The 10,977-nt window shown below is 55.7% G+C and overlaps 1 protein-coding gene across 2 annotated transcripts in view; it reads right to left on the reverse strand.

The window, feature by feature from the left end:
* The window catches only part of DLG3 (discs, large homolog 3 (Drosophila)), a 13,633-nt gene extending 4,966 nt beyond the window's left edge, over window positions 1-8,667 (reverse strand). The window contains exons 1-5 of one of the 2 annotated variants that reach the window (XM_009874579.1): window positions 8,558-8,667; window positions 4,747-4,923; window positions 3,994-4,069; window positions 3,335-3,434; window positions 649-690 (exon numbers count right to left, since the gene is read on the reverse strand). In XM_009874579.1, the coding sequence (XP_009872881.1) occupies window positions 649-690; window positions 3,335-3,434; window positions 3,994-4,069; window positions 4,747-4,923; window positions 8,558-8,628 (466 nt within the window). In that variant the 5' untranslated portion in view covers window positions 8,629-8,667. Of the gene's footprint in view, window positions 1-648; window positions 691-1,726; window positions 1,773-3,334; window positions 3,435-3,993; window positions 4,070-4,746; window positions 4,924-8,557 lie in introns of both variants that reach the window. The other variant, XM_009874580.1, reaches the window with a different exon arrangement.
* Window positions 8,668-10,977: the final 2,310 nt, after the last annotated feature.

Consider the following 10,977-nt stretch of genomic DNA (forward strand, 5'->3'; position numbering starts at 1 on the left):
GGTAGCTTCCCAGAGCCCTGGGGACACCTCCAGGCTGCCCCCATCACGCTGCCCAGCTGACATGGAGCTTGTCAGGCACGCAGTTACCAGTCCTTGATCCACGTTAATTATTCACGTTCCAGTTCTGGGTCAAGCCTCCTCTTGCCCTCGCCATCACTGCAGGCTTGGGGTCCACTGGGATGCACTATCCTCCCAGTGGGGAGGATGGCAGACATGCTTCAGATATTTAAAGGACCCAGAGGGGGCTAAAGGGACAATTTGCTGCAGCTGGACCCCCATGTTCTTGTACAGGCTTGGGATCCAGGAGTTGCCTATGCTGTAGACCCAGCCTCTGGCCACTGCTTCCTGCAGGTGGTACTGAAGATGGGGGACCACCATTGACTAGGAACCTACCACCCAGCCTTGGACCAGACCCCTGCAGCCAGAAGAGAGCCTGCAGTAAGTAAGCATGCAGGTTCACTCCTGCCCCCCAACCCATGCTCTCCCTGGCCCCAAGGAAGGAGCTTGCCACAGCACCTCAGTGTCACCAGCAGGAAGGACCAGCCTCTGAACAGAACCACCTCCAGGACAAGACAAGATGGAAGTGCCAAGGGGTGCACACACACACGCACGCACAGGGGCAGGAGAGCAAGCGAGATGCACACTTACTGGAACTGCTCTCGCTGTCACTGGTGTTTGATGTCACGCCCTCTGCAAAGCAACCAGAGAGAACCCCTTCAGAAGAAACACGGGTGGAAGGCATGGGGGCACCCTAGCTGTCACCTAGCACTACTGGCCTAGGACAGGGCAGCACTAGTCTGCTGAAAAAACGGCACCTCAGCATCTACTGGGATGAGTCTGTGCCACGTAGGCAGGGCGGCATCTCTCGCCCTTTCCTGGGAAACTGGGGACATGCAGGGGAACGCCTGGCTACTCTGGGAGAAGGCAGGCAGGCCAGGAGGGGGCTGCCTGGCAGGCGTAGGCAGTGTGCAGGCACTGGGCTTCCCAGGATGTGGGAAGGTAGAGTGCATAGGGAGGAGGGTGCTGGCAGGCACAGCAGATGCAGCATGCGCATGATGGGCACGGGAGGGCACAGCTCCATGCTGGCAGGAGGATGGGGGAAGCCTACCTCTGGGGACAGGGCTGGGACTCGCAGACACAAGACAGTGACAGGATGGGACAGAGTTTGGGACTTCGCTTGCTCAGGCTGCTCCCAGTGCTGCGATCACCCCACAGAGGCTTGCTGGCTGCTGCCTGCCCCTCGTCAGGCTCTGCACTGGTCAGAGTGGATGCAGAGCTCGACAGGGAAAACAGCTGGGAAGGCCAAGGAGCTCCCATCATCACTGTTTTGCAGTTCTGAGTATATGGTGCCCCAGAGGAAGGTGGCAACACTTCAAAATACTGTAACCTACCCCAGTCAGAGCAGACTCATCAGGCAGCGGCTCTGATTTTCCAAGTGCTAAGTCAGCAGCCAGCTCTCAGCCAGGTGTGCTGAGGGCACAGCCAACATCCCCAAGCAAACTCCCCCACTCCCTCACACGTGCAGCCAGCAGCAGCACCTCCTCAAGCCCAGCAGCCTCTGCTGGCTGCCACAGTGTTCCCCAGCAGAGGAGCAGTGCCTGCAGGCCTCCTCCTTCCCCACACCCAGAGAAGCGCAGCTGCCCTGGCCAGAGCCCGGCCGTTCCCCAGGCACCACCAGGCATGCCAGCGACAGAAAGTGAATGATGCACATCAAAATCCGACTTACTCAGGTTCTTTGCTCCATAATAATCGTCACTTAACCCAGGGAAGTCCTAATTTCACAGACAGCACGAAGGGGGAGAAGGGGAGAGAAGACAGCATGGGAGAGGGCAGTCAGAGGGATAGGGGAAACAGAGCCAGATGAGCATTAGTGACAGGAGTGCAGAACAGCCCAGAATTGCAACTGCAAGTGAAGTTAAATGTTTTCAGAGCTGGTGCCATCAGCCCACTACCAGTTTCACCTTGTGCACCTGGACCCCCCCGCCGAGCTCATCCTCTCTGCCAAAGAGCCCCCAAGGGCCACCTTGCATCTAGGGAGGGCAGGTTTGCCACAGCAGCACCTGCTTGCAGCGAGCAGTTGCAGCCTCGAGCTTCTGCCAAGTGGGGCCAAGGTGTTTCTCTGTGATGCCTCGTGGGGTGTACTGGCAGGACAGAGGCTCTGCACTACCCTGGAGCAGCCTGGCCACCCGGGGGCAGACACAGCATGGCCGGTCTTCTAACGTGTGGCAGGGGGGCACATTTTTCCACACGTGCACAAGTTGCCCACATTCCAGCACTTGCATGGAGAGGTAGCTGGCTATGGGTCTGTGACATGGGCTGGTGAAGTGCATTGCTTACGCCATCCCCACGCTGTACACCACTGCATCACAGGGCTGGCCAAGAGCAACACCCCAGCGAGCCTCTAGCTCCAGCACAGAGCTGACTGGAGATCAGCCATGCCCATTGACTACAAGAGATCCTCAGACACAAAGATGACAGACCAGAGGCTTTGCTGGCTGCTAATCTCACTGAAACTCAGCACCAGCCTGGCACAGGCAGCACAGGGCTGCAGGCAGCCCCTGGAGCAGCCAGCCACTGGGGCTTGCCCACCTCTTTTTCCCCAAGGTGTGAGGATTGCAGCTGTCTGGATGCTTGCCGAAGGAGTGGATGCAGTTTAGTATCTGGAAAGAGGAAGGGCTGGGTTTAGTGAGCAGCTCCACTGCTGCCCACATCACGATTTGGGGCAACCTTCGCTGGGAGCCCCAGGGTGCTGCCAGGTCAGAACTGGGGTTCTCCTAACATCTGCAGCCAGCTACCAAAGATGTGCTTGATTGCGGGTGGGCAGCTCCTCCACCAGGAAGAGCAGGCAGGCTTTAACCCCTGGGAAGGGCTCTCAGGCAGAAATATATAGCTGTGAGTCACTTCTAGGCGAGATGGGGAGCACAGCTGGGACCTCCCCAGCCCCTCAGCCCTAACAGGGACAGGAGCAGCTCTGCAGGAGGTGACCAGCCACTTTCTTGGAGGGGAGCAGCCCTCAGTAGGTAGCTTGGCAGGCAGAAGAAGGGAGCAGAGCCTGCAGCAGAGCGGGGAGAGCAGGGGAAGGCAGAGCAGTGGGACAGGTGGGTGTAAAGTTGAATGAAAGGATGAAGACACTGAACATGAGAAAGAGTGCCAGCCTGCAGTCATTGCTTTCGTTTCAAGCTCCAGTTTCTCCTTAGCTACCAGCACAACTGTAGAGCGCAGACCAAAACATGGGCAGATGCCAGAACTGCTGGCTACAGAAATGTGCTGAATCTCTTCCCCCATGGAAGGGGATCTGAGGGTCACACGCTTGTCCTCTCTGGCTGCTACTTACGTTCCTGTCCGCTGCTCTCCTGGGCCAGGTTCTCTTTGCTCTTGTAAAATGGAAACTTTCGAGAGAGGCGAAAACTCTTTTTACGTTTCGTTTTGATCGACTGAAGAACATGAAGATGGAAGGGAGGACAGAAAAAACAATGGTGTTTAACGCATGTGGGAAAAATTAAAATGAAGAGACAATGAGGAGCTGTGTCAGGGCAGTTACCCTCAAATGAAATCATGAAGATTACATGAAAACTGTAATGCAGAAAAAAATTAAGCATGGAGAAAAATGTGGGAAGTTGATAGGGCAATCAGCAGCTCTGCAGGGGTAGCCAGGTTGTTCTCCCTTCCTAGTCTGCTCAGTAAGAGCTCTGCACGAGGGGTGAGGGCAGCTACCTTCACCTGCATGAGCTTCCTGCAGTCAGCTGCCAGTAACAGCCTGTGGTGGGACAGGCTCTGCTGCTCTTTCACACCATCCCAGGCTCCTTTGCTCACCCCCTGCACAGTCACAGATTTGTGCCAAGCAGATGTGGGCCTGAGGCAGGTGCAGTTGTACTGCTCTTTGCCTTAGGACTGGTCCAGTAGTCCCACTGGATGCTCTGGCTGCTGGGACTCATCCTGCCCCTGCTAGCTACCAGCAATAGGTACCCCACTGAGGCCCTGCTCAGCACTTACCCTGTTGGACTCGATCATGCCAGTCCTAGCGTGGAACTTCACTGTTTTCAACCGTGCTCTCTCCTTCTTTTCCACCCTGATCAAAAGTTAAAGGGGAGAAAGAGCTGCTAGGCACATGCACGCATCCTTCATGTCACCTGTATGGCTCCTCAGGGGGCTCTGTGCATTGTCAGATGGCCGCCCTGTTCATGAAGGGCAGCTCCTTCCCAGAGAGGAATAGCAGTGGTGCCGCCTGCCCAGGGTCTGGCCAAGGCCAGGGCCTGCAGGAGAGGGAGCAAGCCAGCCTTCCTGGGAGGGGAGGGATGGTCGGCAGAGATGGGTTGGCTCTGCAGACCTGAAGGCAGTGGTAGCCAGGTCCTCTGTTCCCTCCAACTTCCCACTTCATGGGACCTGTTCACAGAGTTGGGCAGGTTGTCAGATGACATAAGGAGTAGCCTGCAGTCACTCCTATGATTCCGTTCCCCCTTAGAGCCCCAGACTGGCTAACACCAGCTCTCCATCCCGATGTGGACCGCAGAGGGAGGCTGAGCACTGGTGACACCTGTCTCACCCAGCTTTGCAGAACATCTCCTTAGGGAGAACTGTACGCAGCCCCAGCTTGCAACTGGGGTGCCCTTCATGCTGCCCAGCCATGGGGGAAGCAGGTGGACTAGCACCACAGGAAGATCCCAAACTAAACAGATCCCAAGGGCTGCAGGGCTCACAGAGGCTGGGGAGCACCACACCTGACAGCTCCTGCTGACAGACACTCACCTTTTCTTGCTGGGAATGACCCCAATCTGCTCACTCTCGCCATGGGGCGTGACAAGCCTGGCTTGCCACCACTCATCGTCAGAGGCATTAATGACATGCAGAATGTCCCCGTAGGAGAAGCTGAGCCCCTGGCTGGGCAAGCAACTGTCTCGAGTGCGGTCATAGTCAAATAGGGCTCTGCAGAGGAACAGAAAGAGAAGCGATGTCTTCCCCGAGCACAGTCATGCAGGGAGGGCAGCAGCACTGCCAACCTCCTGGGGCACTGCCAACTTCATACCTTACAGGGTTTAAACCCAAACATTGGGGAAGCCTCCTGCCAAGGCAAGTGGTGCTGTGCAGCCACCAGCACCCCGCTCCTGCTGGTGAGCTCAGCACAAGCCCCAAAGCATGCAATGTAGCAATAAGAGTGCTGGACCAAACCAACTTGCTCTTGACCTTAGCTGTGAGAAGCAGGCAAACCACAAACACACTGAAGACAGTTGTGGTTAGTGAGCAGAAGAAGCTCACAGGTGGCGTCAAGCAAACAGCAGCATCCCTCCAAAAAGCAGGATAGGGAATGTTAGACCCCACTACTGGTGGGTGGTCACACGTGCACAGACCATGGGGCACTTTGAATATGCACTTTTTTTATGTACAAGGGTACATCAGTCCAGAGTCTGTGAATTAGGAACACATTTGAGGGTACATATATATCTACTTCTACAACTGATCCTCATAATTATTGCCTGAGAACAGTTTATTTAGTTCAAAGTTATCTTTAATATTAAACCAACCAGCTACAGAAAAGATTTTTTTTTTATTTTTTAAACTAGAGGAGCACTAACATCCCTCCCGTGCATGCTTTATCACATACAGCGCTGCAACCCAGACCCACAAGCTGCTCTTGGTAGCTTCACATGCAACTCAGTCCACTAATTTCAGACCTCAATTCATGTCTGCTTTCATATATCCACTTTGCAACAAACCAAATCAAGGAACAGTCACTAAAAGCATGACCGCCAGCAGCACAACACTTGTGTTCACCCTTGGGACATCAGCCCTTCTTGCCCCCCAGCCTGAAGCCAGTCCAAGCACTGCAAACACTGTCTGGATGCTTGTTTAAACCTAGCACTAATGAGTCTTCCTCATCCAGGAGACACACCCTCGGCCTTGCTCATTACCCCCTTCAACTTAGGGCGTCTCCTAAAGGAGTGTGAAAGCACACGGTGCAGATGAGAGGGCCAACAGACCATGTGGCAGGTCCCCACAGAGCAGCAGATCTGGGAGGGCACTTCTTCAGCACTGTTCCAGCACTGGCAGGAGAGTGCTGGACAATAAAAACTTTCAGGTCACTTGGGACTGGGTCAAGGGAGCTAGTCTCAAACAGGGAAGAAGAGAAGACAGGCTGCCCCAGGGCTTAGGGAGGGCTCTTTAGGACAAGACCCAATGCAGCCCTACACATCCACCCACCGGGTCTCTCCCCCTTTTCCTGCTTGCTCAGGGCTGGGGCAGCTCTCGTGCTCAGTTCCACTGCAGCCAAGCACAGCCTCCAGCACACTGAAGCTGCCAGCAAAGTGCCACAGGGTGCTTTGGCTGGAGGTAAGCAACCCTTGCAGGCAGCTCCTGGCCAGAAGATAAGGCTGTGTGTGGCTGGCAGGCCTCTGAGAGACCAGCGCCATCAGGAATAAAGCATAAGCCAAGGCTTCAGGGAAACGGTTGTGCTGCTTCCTGAACTGAGGCAGGCTGCTGTGTGCCCTGCCCAGAGCCTGCTCCCTTCTATGCAGAGTGGCTTTGGCCCCATGGGACCCTGCCTCCTCCTGCAGCAGGCACAGCAAGATTATTGGAAGGTTGGAATGCCTGCAAAGCAGAGTCATGAGGCATTTGCTCCCCCAAGGTGAAATGCTCCCAGAGACCAGCCCCGGGCTGTGATGGCACCCTGGATCCACCATGGCTGGGGGCTCCCTCAGGCACACAGTGTGTAGGCCGGATGGCAACACATTCGCTCCACTCTGTCCGAATGCTGGCACACAGCAGGAGCAGCCAGGAGAGCAGATGGTTTGGCTGGAAGGCAGAGGAGCAGTGCCAGGGACTTGGCATGGCCTCTTCCTTGTGCTCAGGCCCAAAGCCTGCCTGAACCCCATCCCCACACCAGCACAGCCCCAGTGTCAGCGGACTTTGCCCTGTGACAGCACAGGCAGGTGGCAAGCAGTGCACAAACCTGCCTCACCCTGTCCGTGCTGTACAACTGCAGCTCTGAAACATATGGCATGTGCTGGCACCCCCAAATCACCTCCAGCAGGCACTTGGGTGGCTGGGTCCAGTGCCATCAACAGCACTGGTCCTGTCCACAGTGTAGCAGCTCGGCCAGTTTTGCGTAAACTGTGCTTGAAACTACCCTGCCTAGAAGGGCCAGGGAAGCCTGGGCACCCGGCAGCTCTCACAGGCATGTTTGCCAGGTGCATGGCCACCAAAGCCAGGGAGGGCTGTGAAGGGCCATGCTGGGGGGAAGCTCTCGCCTCAGATTATCCTCTCAGCAAGGCACTGCCAAGCTCCTGTCTGAAGCCACCTGCATATATGTGAGGGAACACAGTGCTGTGGAGGCCAAAGCCACATGCAGAGAGGCACCAAGAGATGCAAGATGCTACAAGCAGCCCAGAGACAGCAGGGAGCTCTCTGACTCGCAGGCATGCCCTGTTAAGTGCAACAGGGAACAGGAGACTCACAACTCAACTCAAGCTGGACCCAGTCTATACTCTGCTTCACCCATGGGGGTGATCATGGGACAGCAGCGGAGTGAGGGCAGAACTACCAAGATGTTTATTCAACACAGCACCCAGCTTGCCAAACACCCCCAGCAGAGAGCCCCAAGGTGCTAAATCAAGGAAGGTGCTAAATCAAGCAGAGCCTCACAGGAAGGCACAGACGCAAAGCTGCAGCTTGTCCTGGTTACCAGGTCAGGCTTGCACTAGGTCCAGCAACAGCCTGAAACTCCTCTGCATGGAGCAGCCATGCAGTGAGAATTGCAGACCTAGGCTGACGCAGGGGGAAGGAGAAGCATCCCCTGCTCCTGCCAGCCCCCACCCAAAGCAGGCTGTGCAGAGCAAGGATTCACAGGATTATTTTAACAGGATTATTTTAACTACCAAGTTAAAATTACTCATTAGCTGTCACCCCACTCACGCTGTGGCAGGCAGGTGGCAGAAGGCAGGCAGCAAGCAGGTGCTGCCCTGGCCACTTGGGACTTGCAACAGTTAGAGCTGCATGGCTGCTTAACCCCTGCCTGCCCTGTGTCTGGCTCCAGATCAAAACCACATGGAGGGCTCAGGGCAATAATCTTCCTAAGAGCTCATCTCCCGGTCCAGTCAGATCCTGCTGCAGCAATGGTGGGAAGAGACAGGGAGAAAACACTTAGCAGGGAGTGGCTCAGGGAGCCACTGAGCTGCCCAGGGCAGAAGCAGCTCTGGATGCCCAGCATTTACCAGTGGTCCCCAGTGACTAGGTCTGGCAGGCAGCTGCCCAGGGCTCTGTAGAGACACCAGCACTTTCCAAAGCAGAGCAGTCCTCGGAAGAGGTACTTGAGCACAGAGCACCCAGACCTGCCAAATCGGTGCAAAAGGACCGCTCTCCCTGCTGCACCCTCTGAACACCATCAAGCATCTATCACACTTTCTCCCCTGGCCTCTGAAACACTCATCTACAGAGGCACTGCACGGCCCAGGCTGAACCACCCCACCTTGCACGTCTCACTGTGGGGATATACCCATCCCAGCTGCCTTCAGCTGCGGGGAGCAAGGGGGCAGGCTGGGGGTAGGCAGTGGGGGCTGTGCCTTACCGGACATAGAGAGATCTCTTCTCACTTGTCCGGAGTGAACCAGAGCCAGAGCTCATGCTGCTGTTCATCATCTGTTCTCTCAGGTCATGGATCTTTGACTCGAAGCGGCTGTACTCTGCAGGGAGAGAGGTGGTCAGTGTAGGCAGGAGCTGCCCTCGAGCCACCCCCCCACACACACCAAGCAGGGTGCAACTGGTAAGCACCAAGACAGGCAATGATAGCCTGCCTGTGGGGCATCTTCGCCCATGAGCCTGTCTGTCCCCACACATGAGGGAGGACAAAGCTGAAGAGGCTGCAGTACCCTCTGGGGGTCCAGGCAAGGCATCTGGAGCAAACAGGGCACTAGCTGCTTCCAAACCCATCCAAATCTGCACAAAGGCAGCTCAGGCAATGGCTGCTGAGGCCTCCACCACTACTGAGCAGCAAAGGAATGGCTGGGCAGGGCTCAGCAAGATGCTGACCTACAGAGCAGTTCAAAGTATGCAGAGAAAGAGAAGCCCTCCAGGTGACTGGTTGGAGCAGCAAGGAACAGCTGCAGCCATTGGGGTCCCCACTTCCCACTCTACCAGCATCAGAGCCCCTCTCCCCAGCAGGCATGGGGAAAGGGAAGGCAAAGCACGAACCCCACTCATGGAAAGGGAGTGGTGAGGAGGAATTCACCTTTCATTCTTACATCTTAGCATCAGAGATCCACAGGAGGAGCCAGGTGACCCTCCAGAAGCCGCTGTCACCTCCCTGCTAGGCAGCTGCGTGGGAACAGCTGCCACCCTGTCACCTGCCATGCCACCAGCCTGAACTTCAGCCCAGTGTAAAGGTCAAGCTGGCAAGCAGAGGGTGGAGGCATTGGCTCTGCTTATCTTGGGCTGATTGGGGAAGCTTTGCTGGGCAGTGAACTACTTTGGCACAAGGGAAGCTGCTGGCAGCATCACGGCCCACATTAGCAGTTCTCATCTGGTACCCTAGATTTTGTTTCCTGGGAAGACCCAAGTTACACCCCCGTGAGAGGGGACCAGTCTCGTCTCTGCTGTAAGACTTGCCTAGAAAGCCTTCTCCACAACCCAGCAGTTTAGATGTGGTTTGGGGTTGGTTTTTTTTTTATGAGCTGGAGCACAGCTGCTCAGCAGCAGAGGCAAGCGCTGGCTGCAGAGCGGAGCCCCTGCAGTGCAAGGGACTGGGTAGGCCTGCAGAACTCCAGCACACAGGGGTAGCAGGAATTACGCACTGCTAAGAAATGCACTACAGGCTGCGTTTGAGAGCCAGCACCTCGCTGTGCAAGGGGAGAGGTGATTCTTGGTGCTGCGTGCCAGGCAGGGTCAACTGCTTAATGTGGATGTCACCATACCTCCACTGACCCTAACTGCCCCATGCCAAGGAGCATCCTCTGTTCTGCCTACCTTCTGGTTAGCAGAGGGAAACGCAGAAGCAGCCAGGCATGAGCAAGGCTTATAAGAAACCTGAATTTTGACACCAATGCAGCACTTCTGCACTTGCCAGCCTGCACTGGGATTGTACAGAGCTCCTAGCAGAGGGACGAGCTTCATCCTGCTCCACATCTCTCACTCCACACCAGGGTGGACTGCAGCCTCTCTGGCACAGTTCATTCTGCCAGGATCACAGAGGAGCATCTGCCAGAAAGAGATACAGCTGCTGTGCAAACCCTCTTTGGTAAAGAAGGCCTATTTCCACCAGAAAGTTGCTGAGCTGGGCACTACAATCCTCATCCCTAGCTGAGTCGTCCCACACCTCATCAGGGTCATAGGCTCTCTGTATACCTTGCACCAAGAGGATCACTGCTCCCCTCCACACAGGCTCATATCCATCCCACGACACTCTTTTCCATGAGAAGGCTGGTATGGAGGACACACCACCCAGGATCAAATAGGCAGCAATTGGCAAAAGAAGGTTTAGCCACCATGGCATCAGAGTGGGGATGGCACCTTCAGGTACCACCGTAACTGAGTACCCTGCATACAACCCAAGGGCAGAGCTCTCATACACTCGCCTCACCTTGGCTGGGGCACTCCATGGAAAGAGTTTTTGCAAATTTTGCTGGAGTGGCTGCACTGCTTGGAGAGGTGGGAAAAGCCCGCTGGCATGACAAGAAGCACAAGCCAGGCTGGATGCAGCAAACTGAAGGACACGGGCTTTATCCCCTGGAGAACAAACACAATCACATTCTAGGAAGGGTCTTCCAAGGAGCCATCAACCCATGCTTGCCCTGACTGCATGAGGGCACAGGGTGCAGGAGCAGACACCATCAAAAGCAGACCCACCACCGCTCTCCCAATGCAGGGGAGGAAAGGTTACCTCAGGACCAAGCACGAGATGCTCTCAGCTGCCACTGTGCACCTCCCTTATTTGCACACTGAAGCAGCCTCCACGACAACTACCAGCATATAACCCCCAGCAAGCAGCACTCC

The sequence above is a fragment of the Apaloderma vittatum genome, unplaced genomic scaffold (genome assembly GCF_000703405.1).
Source record: "Apaloderma vittatum isolate BGI_N311 unplaced genomic scaffold, ASM70340v1 scaffold41138, whole genome shotgun sequence".
Taxonomy (NCBI): domain Eukaryota; kingdom Metazoa; phylum Chordata; class Aves; order Trogoniformes; family Trogonidae; genus Apaloderma; species Apaloderma vittatum.